The sequence below is a fragment of the Galeopterus variegatus genome, unplaced genomic scaffold (genome assembly GCF_000696425.1).
Source record: "Galeopterus variegatus unplaced genomic scaffold, G_variegatus-3.0.2 Scaffold1793, whole genome shotgun sequence".
NCBI lineage: Eukaryota > Metazoa > Chordata > Mammalia > Dermoptera > Cynocephalidae > Galeopterus > Galeopterus variegatus.
Genome location: NW_007727904.1, coordinates 265,079 through 290,179, shown reverse-complemented (window position 1 = coordinate 290,179; position 25,101 = coordinate 265,079). Strand labels below are relative to the sequence as shown.

At 36.0% G+C, this 25,101-nt stretch overlaps 1 protein-coding gene across 1 annotated transcript in view; it reads right to left on the bottom strand.

The window, feature by feature from the left end:
- LOC103595560 (unconventional myosin-VI) overlaps positions 1–25,101 on the bottom strand; it is a 116,759-nt gene that overhangs the window by 60,679 nt on the left and 30,979 nt on the right. The window contains exon 2 of the mRNA XM_008578982.1: positions 3,857–3,999. Within this exon, the coding sequence (XP_008577204.1) occupies positions 3,857–3,973 (117 nt within the window). The 5' untranslated portion in view covers positions 3,974–3,999. The remainder of the gene's footprint in view (positions 1–3,856; positions 4,000–25,101) is intronic.

Genomic DNA, 25,101 nt, shown 5'->3' with positions numbered 1-25,101 from the left:
AAAAAAAAAAAAAAAAAAAAAAAAAAAAAAGAAAAGAAAAAATGGTTCAATTATTTTAAAGTAATATTGTAGATAAATGTATGTATGTATACATAAGACAAGGCTACCACTGTAGTTTACACAGCAAAATCTAGGCTGCTTGGACTACCTCAACTCAAAGTCATACATAGAAAACTGTTATGCTCTAAAAACACTGGAAGTTAGTTATTTGGAACCCAGCACACACCCAGTTCTCATATATAAATATGGAAAAGTTTGGAGGAAAGACCACAAAAGTAAAATTAATCCATAATGTGCATTAAGTATATTAATAGTAATATAAAACAATCCCCAATTTATAACAATGATTCTACAGGAAAATGCATTCAGAAACAACTGCTAACATAGCCTACATGCTCACTTCGCACAGCCATGGCAACATGGATAAGGACTCCCCTGATTCCAGGGATTGGTCCTAGCCTGGTAGGAGCCAGGCCAAATAAAAAAAGCTCCAGGAAGTTTCAAGCTGGGGGCGAGGGGGAGACATGCAGGAAGGGCAACGACAGAGTTGCTAGAATGAGAAGGTTAACAGCAGGATGAAAGGCCAGTAATGAATCCTGAAGATGGTTTTTCTCCCTCCTCCTGCATCCCCTAAATTATCACCAGCCCCTATCTTCCTCTTCCCTTCAGAAAATTCATTTCATTCAGACAATTGTTTTCTCTTAAAGGGAGAAGGCCTATTTCTCCTATCAAAACAAAATCACTTAACAAAGCATACATTGGTCACTCAACAGTAAACACCTACCATACATCAAATACAGGTCCAATGACAGAACAGACAAATAAAACAGCCTCTGTACTTGAGAAGATTATACAGCCTCATGGGTAGGGGAAGAGAAATGTAAATAATTATCTCCAATAAAGATCATAGAAGAGCTAAAAATTTATACTCTTCAAAGGAAAAAGTAATCAATAGTCAATTCTCTTGCATGGGAAGAGAAAGAGATTGTGGAAAAATTTCATAAAGAAGGTGACCTCAATCAACCTTGAAAGATAAATAAGTGCTAAACAAAGGTCTGTGGAGAATGGCATTCCAGGCAAAGGGAGTACTGTAAGCAATGACACAAAGCATCTAACACCACCTGGTTCATGGTGAGGACTTGATAAACACTTGCAGAAGGAAAAACAGACACACAAGAATAAATATATGGCGAAGTATGAAGGGGAGACTTAGTTCACAAAATATAAGACCAGCAAACTAGACAGGGAAAAGAACATGTAGACACTTATATGCCATGTATTTAGGGCTTCAGCCTGAAGGCCAGTCTACTACAAATACAGAACATGAAATCAAATTATACGGTCAAGACAATATTTTTAACAGAATAAAAGTCATTAGAAAATATCAGCATGCACAGCACACGCTAAGGATGCTTCATTTAACCAACTCTGTTTCATATATGAACACTCACACACACACAGAGTACACACTCTTGTTGACATGTAAAATCTATTTCTTAGAAATTCACACACACAATACACATACTTAATGCAATGTAAAATCTATTTCTTACTATGGGTCACAAATAAATAACCTGAAAAGCCATTGCTATCATCAAAGATGTGTTCTCCATTCCCTCGTCTGTTTTCCCAGTACCAACACACAGGGGCACTTGACTGGCCCACTACATTAGTGCTTCATTCTTTAATAATATTTAAAGACTGACAATCTCTGGATCATGAATTATCTAGGCAAAAGATTGCTTCTTTTACGATCTTTCTAACCAGCTGGTTATTATACCATTTTACAATTTATTAAGACCCCAGTCAGCAAGTAGGGGGAAAAGTTAAAATTAAAAGCAATCTCTAAGAATTTATCAATCCTCAAAAAAGATTTCTGTGAAAAGAAATCTAAACTTTATCTTCTAGAATTATCTACAGATCCACAAAATTTGCATGACTCCATAATTTAAAATGTCTTTGTTGGTTCTATATATGCACCTGGTTAATACTAATAAGGCACAGTCTAAAGCACATTAAAATATTCAAACTATGGAAAAGTATATCCCTACAAATCAAGTTTCTTCTGTGCTTAAACTGAATTACTTTGTCACCAGCAGACAGAAAATACACAATGGAATATGCATAGGAAATATACATTCCATTTCATTTTGGCCTTTTGATTTACTGTGCTTATAAAATATTTTAAACATTTTAAAAGGAGAGAACAGAACTGAGACCACCAGAGGTGGGAAAGGGGAAGAAGCAAGAAATTAGTAAAGGGCAGCAAAAAATGATTACACTGTGTAATGCTGAATATACTAATTATCCTGATTTAAGCATCACATATTGCACATAGGTGGTGATATTCAATGCTGTACCCCACAGATATGTACAATCAATTGTTTCAATAAAAAATAAAATATGTTAAACAAAAACCAAAAGATTAAGTACATAAAGTAATTGAGCTTTTTTTTTTAGTTCTTTCATTTTTTAACATGTACCATATTATAAGAACAAATAGGTACCTGTTAATAAGAGGAAAAACTAGAAACACTTTGTCTTTTCCTTTCCTGAGGGTATCTTTAATTGGCCTCCTCTAACATGGCACATTATATATTATGCATTTCAGTTCCTGGGTTGTTTACAGTAACAGAATAGTTTTCTCTGTGAAAAGACCTCATGAGAGATCCAACTTGTTTTTCTAAGGTTCCCAGAAGGATGGCAGTCATATGGCATTAGTTAACCATGTATCAGTAGAATATAAATTATTCATGAACATTTGCAGAGTCTAAAGTAAACAGAAAAGACATCCGCAAATTTAATTTAGTCAAAAGAACTGCTTAACAGGAATATTTAATACACTGTGTGTAAGCTTTCCCACAAAAATAGACCCTACCAGACCCCATGAAAAATGAAAAAGAGGTATTTATAACAGATCCCTCCTCTGTAAGCAATTTACAACTCCTGGTCACTTTTTCCCCAAACTTGCATTTTATAATACTGTCTAGTCTATGTCTAAGCATAAAAGGACATAAATACCATGTATACAGAATTACAGTATATGTCTATGTTTTAAAAAGTATCATTATCACAAAAAATAGTAACAGTTGGGTAGGTTTAAGACTTAAGTATCTTTACTTAATAGAAATATAGTTACCCAAATCCCATGCTAAGTTTAAGTAAATAAAAAACTTTAAAAAAATAATTTATCTAGAAGCTAAAGCAAAAAGCAAAATTTGATAACATAACCCCATTCACTTTTCATTTTTTACTTCCTAACATGTTGAGTACATCCTAGATATAATAATAATTTAGTAATGTGGCATAAGGAATAAAAATGTTATTTACATTTTATCATACTGCTATTTCTTCTTAAGAATGTGATTATGAAAGGCTCACAAAATTTGTCTGGGGGCCGGCCCGGTGGTGCACTGCTACACTGCGCTGCTTGGGAGCGCGGTGGCGCTCCCGCCGAGGGTTCGGATCCCACATACAGACCGGCCGCTCACTGGCTGAGCGAGGTGCGGGAGCAACACCGAGGGTTGCGATCCCGTTGCCGGTCCCAGCCCGGTACGGGCGCGACACTGAGGGTTAAGATCCGTTGCCGGTCACGAAAAAAGACAAAAAAAGGAAAGAAAAAAAAAAAGAATTAAAAATTTCTGTCTGAACTTATTATAGGACACCATTTTCCCTGCGGGTATGTACTTCTGATTTAATCAAAGAAGTCAGTAGAAAACTGATATTCACTTACCAGAAATTTGCTTTCCTCTTACTGTGCCAGGAATATCTACTTCATTAAGAAGAGAGAAACCTATGTCTTTTGAAAAAAACACCTATTTTTGAAAGAAGTTTGAAATCTTTCTGAGAAACTCACCTTGCCTTTTTGGTTCAAGGGTTCAATTGTCAAGCTGTCAGGGCCAATATCCACAATATTGCCCATCTGAAATCCATCTGCAGGGTGTGGGGCCCAAACAGGCTTTCCATCCTCCATTTTTGAAAGGGGCTATCCACTATCCCCTGTTTCAAAGGAACAAATAGAGCAACATGAATAACTTTTGGAAACATAAAACAAATAATGTATCTTTTTTAAAAGTTCACTTGTAAATCACAACTCTCAGAAACACTGTACCCCTGCCACAGATAATCCCCACTCCCTCCCTCCCATCTTGCTGCCCCACCCTCTCCTTCCACCTTTGCGTCAGCCAGGCAGAGGATGCTCTGCCCTCAGTAAACACTTGCTCTACTACTGGCTTCCTTCAGCTGTGACTGCAGTAGAGTACTACACATTGACCAGTACAGAAATAGGAATGGTCGGTCGGTCAGTCACAGCTTTTAACTGTTGCCCCAGTTTAAGTTATAATAGCACTCCGTTTTACTACCTTAAATACTCTAGTTTGCACAATAAACATTCGTCATAGGAACAGAGATTGTTTAGGTTAGCTAAGAGTTGAAAGGTAAGTCATTCATTTTGGACCTAAAGGGATAAAAAGAGAGATTACTTCCTCTGAAAAATTTTCCAGACACAGAACACAGGGATGTGCTCCCTATACTCACCTTCACAGAAATACTCAGCGAACTTTTTGTTTTCTTGTTTTTTACTGAGGTAAAACTTACATACAGTGAAATGTACAAATCTAAATGTACAAGTTGGTGAGTTCGGATAAATGGATATACCCTTTTAACAAACACCCTAGTTGATACATACATAAAACATTTCCATCATCCCAAAGAGCTGTCTCATGCCTTCTGTGGTCAATCCCCCCATTCCATAGGCATCCACACTGGTCTGATAGTTTTTACCTGTTCTTGAATTTCTGTAAGATCATACAGTATGTATTCTTTTGTGTCTGGTTTCTTCCGTTCAACAAAATGTTTTTGATATTCAATATATTCAACCACACTGTTGCCTATACTAGTCCACTGAATGACTATACCACAACTGTTTACCTGTTGTCCAGTAGATGGACATTTGGATTGTTTCCAGTGTTTGCCTATTATGAATTCCAATCAAATTTTTCAATTGTTCCTAAAAGGTTTCTTTCATACTTGGCATTCTAAGATTTGACATTTATAATTTTGGCTATTGACAGTAGCCCAAAGGATCCATGACATGCAAAATATTTCACTTTAATGAGCTTGGATGCTGTAAGACTAATGTGTAAATGGGAATCAGCTAGTGAGTTATCCCAGATGTTCTAGTTTCAGCATCTCAGTGGGAACTTATTTTTTCACTACTAATTCATACTTAAAGAAGATTTGATTCATGTGCCATAATGCTCCTCTTGTGTGGCACTCTAAAATCTGGGATCCCCATATGGATGCTCTCAGGTATAGTCTTTCTTATAAAAGTCAAGGTGTTTGGCATATAGTACAGTCAAAAAGCTGCTAACTATTGGCATGTTTGCAATGTGCTTGCTGGTTAATATATTCCATTCAGTGGCTACAGGGTGTGTTGCTTTTCCCTGTCCAGCAAATGCTACTCGGTTCATGTGGAATTCCAAGTCAACAAATTAGGTGAAGATTCTCCATAAAAGTGAATCAGTAACACTGCTTTAGACTTATATTACCATACATACATCTATAGTCTCTCCCTAGATGATCGTATCTAGTCCCATGGCTTTAAATACCATTTAAATGTGAGTGATGCCCATATTTATTTCTCCAGTACAGACCCCCATTGAGTTCCCAGATGTTTACTTGCTTACTAGACGGCTCCTCATGGATATATCTAATAGATATAACATTATTATGTTGCTGTTGTTATTCTGGTCCACCATCCCAGCCTATTCTTCCCCATATCAGTAAAGGCACTATTAATACTTAGTTCAAACCAAACCTGGAGTCATCCTCAATTCCTCCAGCTCTTTCAAAATTCATATCGCCCTACCCCCATTCTTGTCAGCTTCACCTCCAATAGGCATCTCAAATCTACCCACTTCTCTGAATCTCCTCTGCCATCCTAGTCCAAGACTTTTGTAATTAACTTAGCTGCCTGCAAATCACCCAGTAATCCTGCTGAAAGGTAAATCTGATCATGTCATTCCTGTTCCATAGGCATGGACTATTCCTCTCTGTGTCCCTAAGGCTCAGAACACAGTAGGCAACCCAATATTCACTGGTGAATGAATGAATTGTTCATATAGTTTAGGAAGAGTAAAAGGAAATGACAAACTAGAAAGAATAGAAAGGTCCTAAAACCTAGGCTTGAAACTCCGCTCCACCACTTTCTTATGAGCTCTTAAGCAAGTTACTTAACCTTTCTGATCTTTATCTTTATCCTTAACCATATGGTGGGATAATATCACTTACCTTACGGAATTTCTGTGAGGATTAAGTAACATAAAACTGAGATCACCATTCTAATGGCACCCAATAGATGCTAGTCACACATCTCTCCCTTACCTCCCACCACATCCCTTGTTTGAAGCCACCAGTCAATTTCAAGACAATGATCTTGTGGTAGTTCTACATACAAAGGGAAATTACAGAATAGTCATGAGGGATCATTTAGAAATAACTATATGAAAAAAATCTGTAAAATAAAAATCACAGCAAAGCAAAACCCCCAAAATCCAAAAAATAATGGCAAATTCCCTTGAACTATTCAAATTAAAACTATTCCCATTTTAAGACATTTACCGCATCTTCCCAGATAAATTTAAAAGCACATGTCTAATGTCTCTCCTTCATCAAAGCCATAAATTTACACAGTAAAGGGATTCTTTCAAAAGACATTAGGCCACAAGAATGGGGAGAAACAAAATTTTGGAAGTTGGAAAGCAAATGGTTGAGAAGCAACCCAAGAGAGCTTAGCAAACCCAAGAGAGCTGAATCCCAAGTCAGGAACTGGGAAAGACAAAAAAAAAAACTAACCCAAATAATGCTACAGAATCTTCACAAGACACAAGAATGACAGAACAAGGTACTTCTAGATCCAGGGTGAAAAGAAGGGAATCTAAAATAAGGAAGACTAGGTAAAAGCTGTTGGAGAAAGGGTTTCCTAACACCAACCACACATACACTCCATACTGTTGGGCGAATGTCCCCTGTTACCCTCCCCCACCAGTAGACGTCTAGAGTCTTTTCTGAAGAAGACATAGGTCTCTGGAATGATAAATGCCAGGAACAATTAAGTGTGTGCATATAAAAATTGCTGCATGCTGGCAAAGTCTCTCTCCTTGACCAAACCTTAGTTAGGCTCCTCTGAACCCTTTACTTGACTTGGCCTTCTGTGTCTGTCCTATCCTTACCAGGTCTGCATAGCCCAGTTTTAGCAAGAACCCTAAGTGAATTTAGAGAGAATCCCTCACCCTTGATATCTGATCAAGTTACTTATTCCTCACCTTTGATGTATAAGTCCTTGACCTACCTTCAGCAAGATTCCTGTTAAGACAGTTTAGCAAGAATCCCCATATCCTTGATGTCTCCTCTTAGTAATTTTCCATCCACTGACACCCTCATTCTGTCACTTGGCTATGAATCCCCAGGTGTCTATGCTGCATTCAGAGTTGAGCCCCATCTCTTTCTCCTAATGGAAAAGCCTTTGTTATGAACTAAATGTATGTGTCTGCTAGGGACTGAACTTTGTTCCTCCCAAATTCCTATGTTGAAGCCCTAAGCCCCAATGTGACTATATTTGAAGATAGGGCTTTCAGAAGGTAATTAAGGTTAAATTAAGTCATAAGGGTGGGATTCTAATCAGAGAGGACTGGTGGTCTTAGAAGAAGTGACAGAGAAATTTCCATGCACATGCACTGAGGAAAGGCCATGTAAGCACACAGCAAAAAAGGTGGCTGTCTACAAGCCAGGAGGAGTGCTCTTAACCAGAACCCCACAATGCGGACACACTGATCTCAAATTTCCAGGCTCCAGAACTGCGAGAAAATAAATTTCTGTTGTTTAAGCACCCAGTTTGTGATATTTTGTTACAGCACCCCAAGCAGACTAACATACTCCTAGCAGACTAATACACTCCCCTATTGCAATAGCCCTGTATAAAGTCTTCCTTACCATTTTAACAAGTATCAGAATAATTTTTATTTAAAAACATAATAGTAGAAATGAAATGTTCACTAGAAGGTACAAAAGAAAAACTGAGGCAATCTCTCAGAGACCTAAGAAAAAAGAAAGTGAGATAGAAAGTAGGGGGGAAAAGAAAAAAAAAGGGAAAGAAAACAGGACAAGTAAAAAGAGTCAGCATCAAAATACCAGGAAAAAACTCCGCCACCCACAAATAGAGGGAGAAAGCTTTGAAATATCCAAAGAAAATTCACCAGAACTAGAGTCTAGCCAAAATAACCACTTCATCCTCAACAATGTAACTGAAAAACAGACATACACAAAAAGACACCATTGTCAAATTTCAGAACACCAGAAATAAAGACGTTACACATTTTCAGAGATGAGGAAAAAAAGAAGGAAAAAAGAACAGATCATATCCAAAAGATCATAAATCAGAACAGCTTCAGCAACACTCACATCGGTAAGTCAACAAAGCAATGCTTTTAAAATCTGGAAGGAAAGTTCTTTCCAACCTCAAACTCCATACTTAGTAAACTACCAGTCCACACTGGAACAGTACGACCCAAGAGATAGCCACACTGACCACTGTCATCAGACATCCACTGCCCTTGGACTATGTGAAACTGGCCCAGCTTCACCTCTGAACTCATCTTATTCTATGAAATGAGACACTTGTACTTGGAAAAAGCTGTGGACACTCACTCCCCCCCACCCCCATTATATTAAATATTATTTCCTAACTAGCGCAAGCTTTTTGCCAGAATAAACCTCTTTTTTAATAAGTCTTCATTTAACTGTTTTTGGGATCCTAAATATTTATAATATAAATTACCCTTCATTAATGGAGTCTGATTTATTCATCCCACCAAAGACAACAAAATTCATTTTAGATATATTGTTATCTGCTCTCAGAAAATCTTTAAGAAAACCAATGCAATCAACATTAATTCTTATTAAGCATGTTTCATCTGTAAATGAAATTTTACAAAGACAGTCTCAACTACCAGTGCTAGAAGCCTTAAACACATTAAAGGCTAACTACATATGCACTGCAAGAATACTAAGGGAAAAAATCAGTAACTATCACTGGGGTTAAGGAAATTTTAAACTCTTGAAATTCCTGAAGTTAGTCTAGGAAAAGAGAGGGAATGCTCTACAATAATACCACATCACCAACTGAAAACTATCTCATTTTTAGTACTTAATTGACAACTGATACTGTATTTTTAAAGTGAGCACTATAGTAATCTATAAACGTAATCTACAAAAGCACTAGGCAATCTGTAGCATTTCAGAGGTATTATACTAACTTTTCATTTATTCTTTGTCAAAAGGTGAAAAGCATATCACCAAGAGGATTCCTGGGGAGCAAATTTATTGGAGGTGAGAGTAACAAATATATACACATCCACGTTCTTTTTTCTCTGCAACTCCAGCGATGATCCCAATAACATCTATGTACCACCAGCAGAATGGGCAGATTCATACCACAAAATATGAGCCATCATCCACCATGTCACCATTACCTTCAAAGATTACCCTTTAAAAAGTATAGATGTGATATATAACACCACCTTGTATTTTATTAGCTAGGGTATTAGAAATTGAGCACCAGCTAAAAGTAAGTTGGGGTTGAACTGAATGAACTAGAATAAGATACCAAGAAGGAAACACTAAAAAGGGCAAGCAGAACCCTTCCAAGTATGCCCTACACAGTCATTCATCTGCTAACTATTATATATTTAGCCACCTACAAGGTATTGTATACTGCTAGGTGCTGCGGGCATAATGGTGAGCAAAGAAAGACAAGGTATATAGCCTCAGGGAGCTTTCTACTGAATAGGAAAACAATCACTTGATATACAAGGGTAAACAAAATCAGCAAAATCTCACTGTTGAGGATCTTAAATTCTAGTGAGAAGGAGGGGTACAAAGGCGTAGGGTAGATGTATCGAATTTGCCCTCTAAAAAGATTACTCTTTCATCTGGCTAGTCGCTGATCAAAACAATGTTAGGTGCACCTTTGGCACACAAGCTTTTAACTGGCAACTCCTTTCCCCTGTATCAGTGTATCCTGAAGGCTATTAGCTTCCCTGCTGTCCAGATACTGTGAGAAAACTGGGCACAGGTAACACTTGGCTGTGGCTGATACGTTTTGTCTATGCCTAGCACACTCTAATTCAGCATTTCAGTTTCATAAGAACTTACTTAACACCAAAATTCTCAAAGACATTTCAGCAAAGTTCCCTTTAGTCATTAAATTACCTTGAAAAAGCCTTCCTAGAAAACATTTCTAAGTTAATTTTCAGCTACTTGTACAAAGTACAAGCATGATTCAGCACATCCTTTGTAAAGAAGTTACGTATGAGTAGAGTTAGTGTGCATGCATGCCCGGGTACCTTTGGCTTGTTGCCGTTTTTGTGTATTCCTCAGTATGGAAGGCAGCAGCTCTGAACCTCTGGTTGGCAGAGCTCGTGTCTAAAAATAAAGCACGTCCACTTTGCCAGTGGTTGCTTGGTTTTTCTCTCAACTATCTGGCTCAGGACCTGCACAGGATGGGGCAGAGGGATCTGTGATCCAGCCTGACACCACTCTTGTAATAACTAACTTGCTCCCACAATAAAGCCATTAATCAACAAAATGAAATTTAAACTACCTTTTCGAATTTCTTTGCAAGGGCCACTTTACCTCCAACCCCACTCCACAATATGCTTTGAAGACACTATCCACTAAACTATCTCTAAAAATGCAAATGTAAATGTTCTAATTTTTAAAAATAATTAAATATTCCTCAAGTTCTCACCACATCTACTCATCAAACTGCATCTGTGCCTCCATTGTAATACTAAGGCCAAATTATTCTTACTGATATCTAAGACCAATCTCCCTGCCCACCCAACAGATCCTATCCCATTCTAGCCATGCAAGGACAGTACTTCAGTAATATCTCTCTCTCTCTCTCTCTCTCTCGTCCTCTCTCTCTCCCCTTGCTTCATACCTCCCTACCCTCTGTGCTGCTCCCTCTCTCCTACATCACTAATTTTTCCTTCTTCACTATTGACTACTGGACCATTTCCATTAGCTGTCTCTACTTGCTGTCCCTATTTTCTTACTTCTTATCCTCTCTTGAACCCAATCTTATCAAGCTTACATCCCCATCCTCTCAAGATCACCAATGACCTCCGCATGGCTAAATTACATGATCAATTTTTAATCCTCATCTTATCTGAATATGAAGCATCATTTGACACAGTTGAATCTCTCCCTTTCAAGCATGTTGTTCACGTATTTACTTATACTCTTCTGGTTCTCTTCCTACATTGTCTCAGCTCCTTTTTGGTCTCCTTTGGCTAGATCTTCCTTGTCTTTTCAACATCAAAAATCCTTCAGAATGAATTTTTGAATCTTTACTCTCATCGCCTGGCTTTAAACATTATTTCACCTAGTCTTAAGGCTTTAAACATTAGCTAAATGGCTAATAATGGTATCAATTGCATTAATGTGCTAATAATGCCTAAATTTCTATCTCCAACTGACACCTCTCCCCTGAACTCCAGAGATATAGATAGAACTCATAGCCTACTCAACCTCACTACTTAGGAGGCCAACAGCCATCTGAAACTTATATCCTAAACTGACTCCTATCTTCCCTTTTAAATCTGTTCCTCTCATAGTTGTCCTCTTTTCATTAAACGACTATTTCTTCCTCACAATTGTTCATGCCAAAAACTTTGAAGTCATCCTTAACTCCCTTCTTTCTCTCACATTCTACATCCATCCAGTCTTTCAGTAAATCCTACTCTTTCTATCTTCAATTTATATCCAGAATCTGACTGTCTCACCAGTGCAACCAATTGCACCCTGGCCCTAGTCAACAACTATCACCAAGGTTAGTAAAGCAGTTTCTGATTGGTTTCCCTCCCTTATACCTACAAAGAGTCAGTTCTCGGTATAGCAGTACAATTGACCCCTTTATAACCTAAATTATATCATATCTCTGCTCAACACTCTTCAAATGCCTCCCATCTCACTTACATAAAAGCCAAACTGTTTGTAGTGGCCCACAAGAACCTTCACAAATAGTGTCTCTTGCCCAAAACCTCTCTGGGCTGGCCCGGTGGCGCACTGCTACAGTGTGCTGCTTGGGAGCGCAGCGGCGCTCCCACCGAGGGTTCAGATCCCACATACAGACCGGCGGCTCACTGGCTGAGCGAGGTGCGGGCGCGACACCGAGGGTTGCAATCCCGTTGCCAGTCACGGAAAAAAAAAAAAAGACAAAACCTCTCTGACATTGTCTCCTACTCTCCCTCTCAATCACTCTACTTAATACATGATGGTCTCCCTGCTGCTCCTTGAACATACTATGCATCCACTTCAGGATTCTGGCATTTGCTGATTTGATTGCTTCCTTTGCCTGAAATATATCAGTATGGTTTGCTCCCTCATTTTCTTCAGGTCTTTGCTCCATTGCCATCTTCTCAGGGAGCCTTCCTTAACCATTCTATGTAAAATTGCAACACCACCTATCCACTCAAACCCAGCACACCCAAACACTCTTCCCTGCTTTGTTTTTCCTACAGTACTTAACATTTGACATACTTATATATTTTACTTGTTTAGAATACAAACTTCTTCAATCCAGGGGCTTTGTTTTGTTCACTGCTATGAATCTACAACCCCAGAACAGTGTTTAGCACACAATAAGTATTCATTAAATTGACAAATTAATGTTATAGTCCTGCCAAGTATAAAAACCAAAAGCCTACTTCAGCTTCATCACAGCAAATATAAACCTTCCATTAGGCTTTTTGAAATACTGAAAACAGATTAAAGAAATCCACTTGCTCCTTGAAGGCCCTTGAGTGGGAACCTCAGTACTTTTCAGTAGCTCCCAGATCCTGTCTCTCTTGATTTTATTAGGGAACATAAATCATGGTATTTGAGTGACGGTGTTGACCCATTCACATTTGTTCATTCTCATACCAATTCTGACTATTCTTTGCTTAAATAAGGACTGATGAGGCCAAATGAGCCAGTGAGATCTTAGCAACATGTCTCATGTGACTCAATATAAAGCAAACAAGAATCCAAGAAAAAGAGAGTAAATGTTCATGGTTAGCTAAGTATTCCCACTTCACAGGAGAACTATGCAAAAGCTCATTATTTACTGAGATGGATCTTAGACAGAACATTCCTAATAACTAGAAAGGAAACAGAGTAAATATTGTACTTGCCTCCCCCAGACACTTGGGTTTAAGAATAAATAAATAAAAATCAAGCAAGGAGATGGAATAACAAATTTCTTTACAAAATTAGTTCTCGGTTGAGTGTCCTGGGATTAACGGTTATTCAATCATACATTGTTTAATAATATTTCCCAACCCTGGGGGGCAATAGCAACTTCACTAGTTTTTGGAAAGACAAACAGAAATATTTATGAACCTCAGGAACAATTTTCTCAACTACCACCCAGGCAACCATCAGAACACTAAAATATTAAATTTCTGATAAACTCATTCTGAAATGGCTCCTACAGAAAATATTTAGAGATTTACTTAATTTCCGTTCTTTTCATTTTTATAATTAGAAGAACTATATTTATCTTGTGATTGTAAATATAAAAAACTATTTGAAGGAGCAATAGGATGATGAGACTGTATAAGCACTTTAAAAATATGTCTTCCTACAAAATGTAATCAAATGTAATCATCTCTTCAGTACATAATGTCGCAAACTTACAGTGGGACTGGGGAGAGTAAAATCTTGAGAGGGCTTTGAATCATAAAGTGAAATTATTACAAATACATCCTATCATGTGCTAAAGTACAACACCAGGAGGGAAAATTCTCATCCTAAACAAAAGCACGTTTTTTCTAAACAAAAAACAAAAGTACATGTAGAAATAAGATCCCCAAAACTCCTAAAATTACAAAGTTACTTCCCACTGCCATTAAAATAATTTCAATTAATTATTTCGGGTGGGTGGGTGGAAGGAATAACCAAAGTGATAATATCCCACGTACGTACCCAAATGCCTTAGGAGGGAAAAAGTACTCAGAAGCAGTGTTGTGCTACTGTCCCTAGCACAGTAAAGAAGATCAAGTTAATCTACATCCATCTTTCTCCTTCCTCACTTTCTCCAACTGAGAACACTAACTCAGGCCCAAAAAACTGTCTTAATTTCTTGAAATGAAGGTTCAAACCCTAAGCTACACAAATCCTACATTTTAGTAAGTAAACTGGGGGGGAGGGGGAGAGCCAAACATTTTCTTGCTTTATAAACAAGTCAACATTTGCTTGCCTTGTTAACTCTCTAGAGCTAATCCTTTAACATTAATTTGAAAATTTCAAACACTGATGAAAAATTATAAAAAATAAGGCTCTAATTCCACTGTGTCCACAACGCTTTTCCCAATCTATCATCCTGTCCCTCTCTTGCCTACAAACATCTTTGTTCTTCCCTGAGCTGTTCCACATAAATAAAGGACCAAAGTTCAAAATACTCTTATATGGAAGCAGCTAGACAGGATTACTTTGCCTCCCTGACTGAAGTCATTCTAGAAGGACAAAGGCTTTAGAGAGGAGAATTTAAGCTGGATCTCGAAGGTTCAAGAATTTCAACAAATAGAGAAGTAGGGAAGAGTATTCTAGGCAAATGAATAGCAAAAGCAGAAATTCACAGATGTGGAACTGAAAACCGAAATACTAGATATAAATGTTACTTAGTATGACTGGAGGGTGTAGTAGAGGGAGAAGAGGAAAAAAAGCTCTATGGAAGATAAAGCTGGAAAGGCAGATCCATGCCTAAGTGTGAAATGCCTTAACTGTTTATTCTGCAGGCAATGGACGACCATCTAATTAGATTTGCACATCAGAAAGATCACTATGTTCTGGTAGAAGAGATTATATGCAAGAATCCAATATGACGAGAGAGGGGAAAAAACACCAAAAATAGGGCAGTAGCAGAAAGAATGCAGAATGGGATAGATACAAGACAGTAGTAAATAATTAGTGAATGCACAAGCAAAAAATTAATTAAGTAGGTTTAGTAACTGACTGGGTCTTTCAAATAAAAGAAAAATTAATATATACAAGGGTACTTCAAAAAGTTCACGGAAAAAATCTTTCGTATGAGAAATTTAACTCCTTCTGTATAAACATCGTTAACTGGCCATAAATTTTATGGCACTTTGCTTCGTAAATGCACTAAACAGCAAATTACGTATAGTAATCACCTTTTAACCAGACTTTTCCGATTGTGCCAATCCGTTGGAATATCCCTCAAATCAGATGTATTCATTGATTGCCAATCTAGCATTTCACACAAATGTTTTGGATTAATAAAATTAAGGAAATATAGTAATATAATAGATTCTCAAAACATGGATAAAAATACAAAGTTTCCACTTGGCAAAGTTTAGGTAGGAATTATGGGGGGGGGGTTTAAGTATATATTTATAAACTTCTGCTAAGTAGCCAAATAAATCAAACACAATAATGGGAATTTCTGAGTGGAATTATCTTCCCAGACTTGGTTTTTCAGAGCAAGACTTAAGACATACACATTATGTGTTACTACAATCCTTTATAAAAAGTGTTTTATGAAATCACAACAGTTTTGTCAAGGCACTTAAAAAGTTATTCAAATAGTTAACTTTTTGAGAACAAAAATAATCACCCTAAAATGTAAAAATACCAATTATATAATCCAAAACTCCATCCGCCCTCCCAGCATGACAGTATCTCAAAGGAATACTATTTACAGGGTTAAAGGGCTTCAATTTCCCTAAACAGAGTTAAAAGTAAGCAAACTTGTTTTGTTTTATTTTGTTTTTAAGTAGATCTCACAATGAAAACCTTCTCCTCTACTGTGCCTTGGGCATTTTGCCCTTACTCCTAACCACTGGCATTTTTTTCCTTTAAAACTGCTGCCTTCTAGCTGAACCAAAATCCAATCCTGAACTTCATTTAAAGTCCCTAGTTATTAAGGTCAGGTAAGTCCAAAAACTTTAAATCAGAGTATTTCAAAAACTCAGTACTATTTAATAATCTCGTATATTCTCTGGACTTAATTACACAGTGATTATTCAATAATTAAAATTCAACTCAGCTACAATTTAGCCTCAATTCACAACAATCACCATCCCAGAATAGAGTCAGTTAGAACTATTCAGTACTCTTCATGAAGAAAGAATTTCTTTGCACTCAACGCTTGAGCCGGCTTTTTTTTCTTCAGTTTAGTTGTTCACACTGAAGTAGTATTAATAATCTCTTCACAAGTCCCATTCAATACTGATAGTGATTCATTAAGGTGCACTTTTATTTTTTTTATTAAAGTGATAAAAAAAAAACATGTTATTTTTTATGAAGCCGAATATACCAAGTATTAAAGAAAGGCTTATTATATAACCAACAACAGTTCCTTCCCCCTTGCCCCCTTGTTTGGTTGCCCTCTAGACCTGCTGCCCAGCTATCATTCTGAGACCTCTTTTGCTACTCTCTCCTGGGTATGTATTTGAGTCCTTTCATGTCCAAAAAGGTCTTTATCTTTATACTTAAATGACAAATTGAACACACACATCTGGTTTTCCATTCATATTCAGAAGTCACTATAAAGCTGACCAGCAGCTCTATGTAAGTAGATTGGGACTACCACCTTGCAGAATTCACTCTACAGTAACTGGGCAGCACCCAACATTTTTGCAGGGATGTTCCCAACTGTTAGTATCTGTTGGTCTTCACCTCATAAAGTTCAGTTTTCCAGAAAACAAGACCTCCAGTCTTTGACAAGACAGTTAAAGATCTAGAAGCCTAACTTCTTCACATACTATCTTTCAACCAAATTCTCTATTTTTCACCCTGAGTATTCATCCTCACTTTCTGTAGCAACTGGAACCTCCAAACCCTAAGTTTTGCAGGGATTCTTCAGTTTGAACTGATCCTTCTTGTTGGTTTTCCCTTCTGCAGGAACTCAGAATATAGATGCCTCTGCTTAACTAAGTCTGATAACATTGCTCTATCCTGCTGTCCATCTTCCAAAAATTTGCTGAAATTTCTTATCTGCTATTGCTGCTTCTTCTAATCTCTTTACTCTTGTAGATTTATACTTATTTTTAATTCCTGTACTGTCATTTTAATGAAGTTTCAAGAGAGAAGATATAAATGTATGCAATCAATTCCCCATATTCAACAAGAAGACCAATGTTTAACAAGAAAAAACATCTTTACAGAATAATCCGCTGTTAATTATTTTCATCATTGCCTTAGGAATGTTTAATAAAGCTTATTAATCTGACAATTGCACATTTGTCATGTTAATCTTTTTTTAAAACCTCAACACTTCATTAATACAATTATTTATCATACTTAAAAGTTTGCTATAAAATGCACTGCAGTAAGGGAATTACACTCTCACTGCTTGTATTCTAACTTTCATTACAAAATTGGAAAAAAGAAATGAGAAATCAGAAGCCCAAGTACACCAAGATGTATGTGTGAGGAAATTTATTATAGCATTACTTGTAACTGTAAAAAATTGGAAGCAACTTAAATGCCCATCAATAGTGGGCTGGTTAAATAAATTACGTTAAACCAATACAACGGAATATATGAAGCCCTAAAAACAGATCTAAATGTACTTATGTGTCCATGATAAGAAGAGGATTAATCTTTTAATCCTTTTAAATTTTAAAATCATTTGAAAATAAATTTCACAGAAATGCTCAAATATATACAGTAAATGAAAATGCACAATAAAGAAAAAATATAGGTATCCAAAAACTAACAGAACCCTACTATTGCTCATCATTCTCCACATATTATACCAACCACATGGTAGCAATTCCACAAAAAAACTTCAGTATTTCAGCTTTATTTCAACATTTAGAATATAGCAAATGCTATATTCTACAGCTGTATAAAAGCTGATAAAAGGAAACGTCAAAGAAGCTCTACCACTCTGAATAAGCCAGAGAGAAAACAGTTTTGTTTTTTGTTTTTTTTTTGAATAATGACAAAAATAAACGTTTGGGATCTTAATTTCTGTAGCACAATTCCTCCTTTATTCCTTTGTAGAAAATACTTAAACAGTCCAACCTATCTTTGAGAATAATATAATAACTTATTTTCTTAACAAAATACTGATAACCCTATATCGACATCCAGAATAACTCATTAAAGCAAAATCATTTAAAATGTGCTGGATTCGATCAAGCCATGAAATACTTCCATCTTAATCCAAAACTTAGAACCAAATAGCAACTGTGATGATAACTGACTGATGTACCAACTTTTCGGCAGAATATCAGAATTTGACTGTTTTTACAATATGAAAAATCAATAACCGTTGTTATTGTGTTCATTTCCAAACACAAAAACAGAGGCAGGAAAGTTAAGTAACTCATCCATAGCCACATAACAGACAGCACTAGGACAAGGCTCCTCTTTGTCTGACAATTGGCTCGCAACTACACGGTGCCAACCCCTCTAGTTTCTTTAAAACAATGTTTCTATCAGAGCCCACTGATAGAAATATTTTGCCACAGAAAAAATCTGCATTTTAATATGTATTACTTAACATGCAATTTTTGGTTCCAAGAAGAAAAAAGATTCAAATATAGCTGAAATATATATTGCTGAAAGCCATTTTAAAATAGTCAGAAATTAGTGTAGCTTGAAAGAAACTTTTTTATTGTTCACCCCAAATGCTTCTGCTTCACAAATATTCAAACAGATCCTTATGAAAAATCAGGTTAGAAATAATTTTTGTCATTCTTCAATTAGCTGAAAAATAAGTGTCCTTGATGAAGTAAGTACTCTTTTCCTAACAGAATCAATAGGAAAGAACTGTCACAGAATCTTTGTTTCATCACTTAAGTCCTAAATTATTTTACCACTCCGGATAGCACATCTTACTACATTTTTAGCATAACCAATATAATTTTAATAATTTTCAAATCTTTAATCAGGTTTCACAGCCTAATGACACATGGAAATCATTACAATTTTACCCCGGCATTAACAGAACCATAAAGATAGTACATATTAAGTTGATATTCTTTAAAACATAAAACCTCACCTAGAAAAATCCACAATTGAGCAACAGTTCAAAACAAGAAATTCAACAAGACTGCAAAATTTTCTGATTGCATCAATTATTCTTTACAATTAAAAACATAGCCATTATGCTACTGTAGGAGAAAAAATAAATCTAGTAATTAAAAATATCACGACATCCGCATAATTACAACTGTACTCAATTTATAATTTATTTGTAACCACACCAAAAAAAAAAAAATGCCATATACTTATACACCAATGATAAGCTCCTATAAAAATTAACTGTTGAATATAACCAGTAATAAAAAAATGCAAATGAAAATGAGATACAACTTTTGTCTAAAGAATTAGAAATAAAAATTTATTATTCAGTGCTAATGACAGGGTGGAAGTTACACCTTTAAGCACTGTTGTGAAAAATGTAAACTGGTACAATAGTTTTGAAAAGCAACATGGCTACATGCATATATCAAGAGTCTTAAGAATGTTTGAACTTTTTGACCTAGTATTCTCACTTCTAGGCATCTACCCTTAAGAAAAGAATCAGAAGTTACAAAGATATTCTCTGAAGCGCTTGTTACCAAAAAAAAAAAAAAAAAGGAAAGAAAAAGAAAATAACTTAGAAATAAGTTAAATGTTTAACAATAAAGGAGAGTTAACTAAATTACACTACAGTACAGTGTAATTCAGCATTTGAAGAGACAACCACCACGGGTTTGATTATTCAATAAGAACTACCCTTAAAAGCCACGACATACAATGGGCAATACCTACATAACACTGTTGTTATAAGCATTAAATGAAATATCATATATCTCAAAAATTCTAATACTCACAAAGTTAACATGTTTAAAATTAAAATGCATTTAACATTTCACGGTGTATCATTACTTAATTGACAGTGATTTTTTTTCTTTCTTAGCAGTACAAAATAACTGTGTTCCTTACAGTTGATGATGTTTTAGATTCAATAAAACCTGGTAATGGACTGAAGAGCCTAGAACAAATATGAAAGGCACTTTCAGGTTGGTGACCTGAAACTAGTCAGCTGAATAGCAAGTGATTCTAGAGACCTCTCAGCATGTTCCTTCATTTTATGGTTGTACCTACTGGTAGTATACAGTCTCTGATTGTTTTTCGTAAAAGTGTACCTTGCGTATGAAGAAATATCATACTGCCTTAGCTTCTTTGTTTGTTTAATAGCATGACAAATGCTTATTTCTTTAGGTAACTACTTTCTCTCACCTCCTACCTCAGGTCCATACTCTTGAGCCTTCTCAACTACTCCAAGTTCCCCCAAGTCTAATTTTTAGTCCTACATGTTTATGCCATAAAATGTGAACATAATTCAACTTTTCTTACATATTTTATTTACCCAATATTTTTCCAAAAGAAAACGGCTGAGTAATTAATATTACTATTTGTATCCATTCTGCTTATATGATCTAAAAATAAACAGAAGTTTCCTCAAGTCTAAGTTATAAAATTATCTTTTATTTCTATTAAAATACTCTTTGCCACTATAAAATAATAACCATGTTTACTAAAACGATTTTTGTGACTGCTGTTAAAGGTAGTAAATTACCTAATAAAATAAATATTAAATTTAATAACTAAATATTAAATATCTAGTTATTTAAATAAATATTATACTCCTGTATATATTATTTTCTGAGAAATACCCAAGTAACCTTAAGACAATGCAGCAAAGTGGGGGAAATAATCAAATTCATTTTATTTTTTCATAAAAAAATATTTTTTACCAAAGAGTCTGCCTTGGGGGCGGGGGCGGGGGGGCTGGCCAATTAGCTCAGTTTAACGAGTATAGTGCTGATAATGCCAAGATTCAGGGTTTGATTCCTGTACCAACCAGCTGCCCAAAAAAAAAAAAAAAAAAAAATTTTTTTTTTTGCCACAGTGCCAATAAAGTGAAATTTCTAAACTGCATATCTACCCAGTTTAAAGTCTCTCAAAGGTTCTTCAGTGTTTATAATAGATTTCAAACACCTTTCTTTCAACCAGAACACTTGTCTTAAACAGAAAAGTATCCCAATACACTGAAGCTGCTCTGTATGACATAAGTTAGACTATACTAAATTGACACTCCCGAGCTGCCCCATGGAGCTGCCCCTTCAGCAGCAGACCCCGAAGATGGTTTATGGAGCAAAGTAAGAGAACCACAAGATTATAGTCCAAATCCTTGAGCAGGGCACAAATCTGGACTTCTGTGACTTGGACTATACCTCCCCTCCAACCGCAATTTTACCAAATCTCTCTCATCACACACACTACCACACTACCAAATGCCCATATTGTTTCACATGTTTTCACAGACTCTCTGTGATCCCCCTGCACCATTTCTGAGTTTTCCATTCAACCCGCTTTCTCTGAAGCCTTTGCTGACCTCCAAACCTACTTGGAGAATGGACCATTCACACCTGTATATCTCACTGTGTATCTCTTCTACACCTGTGTATCTCATTAACTGTGTATCTCTTCTAACATAATGCCATCTTATGGCATTTTGTTATAAAATAAAACAAAATGTTTGCAATCTGCAAAACTGCCCACAAGACTTATGGAAAAAAACAGGATTGAGGGCAGACTACCAAAAATCTATGTAACTTTGTGTTAGAGCACTAACAAAACAGTAATGAAACCAGTTTCATCAAAATCAAGATCCAATCCAGACTTCCTTAATCAAATTTGTAATACATACAGAAATGTCTTTGTAGCATCTTCACCTGCCATTGCAGATTTCTTAATGAGTTAAATTTATCCAATATAAAACACGGCAGTTCTGTATTCATTGAAAAGACTAATAAAAATAATTGACTCCTGGTAAGATCATCAAAACAAGGATATATAAAGCAGAAATAACCAGTGTCAGGAAAGAAAATGGGACATCGCTACAGATCCTACAGACATTAAAAAATATAAAAGGATATTTTTAATTACTTTATACCAATAAGCTTGAAATTTAAAATTTTAGATAAAATGGACAAATTCCTAGAAAAATAACAATTTGCCAAAGTTAGCAAGAAAAGAAATGGAAAAGATTAATAGTCTATAAACTTAAAGAAACTGAATCTGTATTTCAAAACCTTCCAACAAAGAAAAACACCAGAGCCACATGTCTTTGCCAGCAACTTGTACCAAATAACAATTCTCATACAAAAAATTCCACAACTCATTCTGAGGGCAGAGTAGCCTTGATAATAAAACTCATGAATATAAATACAAAAATCCTACACAAAATATTAGCAAGCCAAATCCAATAATAAATAAAAAGTACAATATTTTCCAATGAAATCTGATTTATCCAGGAACACAACCCTGTTTTAATGTTCACTCAAAATTATTACAGATGTCAAAGAAGTAGAGGAAAAGATGTTCGACATTATCACAATGAGAAAACACTACACATCCACTAGAAAGACTAAAATTTTTTAAACTGACAATACCAAATGCTAGCAAGAATAGAGGACAATTGAAATACTCATGTCTTGCTCAATGTATTACTGGAAATCCTACTCCCAGGTATTTATTTAAGAGAAAATTCTACACAAAGATCTTCATGTGAATATTTATAGCAGCTTTACTGCCTTCAAGTGGAAACAATTCCAATATCCATCAACAGATTAATGGATAAGCAAATAACCATACAATGGAAAACTACCCAGGAATAAACAGGACCAAATTACTGATAGCCACAACATGAATCAATCTAAAAAGCATGACACTAAGTAAAAAACACCAGACACCAGGAAGATATAGTGTTAAGATTCCTTATATGAAATTCCAGAATAGGCAAAAACTAATCTATAAGGACAGAAATCAGATAAGTGGTGGTCAGGAGCTAAGAGAAATGGAATTACTACACAGGGGAATGAGAAAATTTTGGGCGAAAACAACTATTCTATATCTCGAACTGTACTCCTAAAGGTGAATTTTTGCTGTATCTGAATTACACCTCAATAAATGTGACTTTAAAAAATCATTAGAATTCACCACATTAACAGTACAAAATCTGATAAAATTCAACAGCCAGCTGTTATTTAAAAAATAAAAAACTCTCAAGAAACTAGGAAGAAAATGTAAAATCCCTAATTTCATCTAAGTGTTTATGGAAAAAGGAAAATCATACTTATCAGTGAAATATGGAAAGCTTTCCCTTTAAAAACTGAAACAAGGTAAGGATGGCTACTCTACCACATCTACTCAACAGTTTACTTGAGGTCTTAGTGAAGAAAGCAAGAAAAAGCAGCAAAAGTAGATAAAAGCAGAATGATGGGGAAAGATGAACTTTTCAATAAATGCTACTGGGACAACTGGATATCCACTGTTGAAAAAAATAAAATGTGAGCCCTACCTCACATTATAAACAAAAATTACACAGAGGTGGATTTTAATAAATCTACATGTGAAAGACAAACAATAAAGCTCCTTTAAATGAATATAGGAGATTATCTTCAAGACCTCAGTATGAGCAAGAATTTAAAACAGGACCCAAAACAACATTAACCACAAAGGAAAAGAAGCATAAATCTGACAAATTAAGAACTTGCGTTCTTAATTACTACACTACACTACTTTCCTCAAAAGAATGCACTTCAGCAGAATTTCCAGCTTTTCTTATGTCTTGTATGATGCCTAGTACTTTCTTTTTCAATGTCAGATAGCTTGCTACTCTGTGCTTCAAAAGATTAACTTGTTAAGAAAAATCATGTATGAACCAATGCAACATCCACATTGTACTGAACTCATTACTCTGTTTATCCAGCAATAGAACAAACTGTGCTTATGTACAACTCTGTTTTTCTTGAGTTGTAAGAGCCTGGCATATAGTTGGTGCTCAATAAAATATCTACTGAATAAATGACTAGATGAATAAGTGAAAATCTACACTTAATGAAAATCATTATACATCTAAGAAATCCACATTTGGAGAACAAATAAAAGTGTGCGTTCAATACTAAAACAATGAATTACAAAGTGACTCCTTACAACATTACACTTGCCCCTCCTCTACCAATTCCAAGGATTAACAAATTAAACAACAAATGGCTTTCAATTAATCTATAACAGAGCTTTAAACTACAGCAACACCCCTCAATCTCCAGCAGGGTGACACTTTATTCCTCTGCTCCACCCTCTTCTTTTTCTTTGCCTTTCTAAAGTACACAATTCCCTTTCCCTTTGCTCTGCTCCTTAGTGCCACATTCTATGGTCTGTTGGTTTTCCCCAGCCTGATTCTATTACACTCCTAATACTGGCTGCCAACTTCACCTTCCTTCTCTGTGCCCAACCCTGGTTATTTCCAACTTCCCTCCCATCCCCCAGCCCCTCAAATAAAGTCTCCTCCATTCAGGATCTCGCATGCCACACATACAAAAGGTCCTTCCACCATGATCCCCACAAATGCAAACTCTGACAAACAAGAACTACATTCAAACTTCGTTTCTCCATCCCTTCAACCTTAAGGCAGAAATCTGACTTCTCCCTAAAACACAGCCTACTTTTTCCTCCCCTTTCCGACCCTGACTTAGAAGATTCACAAATATAAGTAAAGGTCATGTTGTTGTATTTCAATCTAGAAGATAAATTTCCAACTCCTTCATTAATGCTGGCAAATACTAAAAGATAATCAAAATGACCACAAATAGGCAGATCCTAGACATCAGTAGATGAGCTTTGCCTTTATTGTCAAAATAATCGATTTTATTGACCTTCTAAACACAGCCCAAGGCCCTAATTATGGTATGTGGCAGTATTACTGAGGCAAGTGGGATGTTTAAAATGGCAATAACAAATGCGAGACCAAGAGCCATCTTAGAGGTGGAAATTATCCCATCTGTAAAACATTTCATTATTAATATAAAGATCTCTACCTTGTGGGCTGTCACCAAAATACAGGAAGAGACAAAGGGAGGAATGCTGAAAGCCCCACTTAACAAGTCTACTTCATAGAAAGTAGAATAATGGTTACCAGAGGCCAGGAAGGGAGGAGAGTTGGCGGGGGGGGGGGGGGGGGGGGGG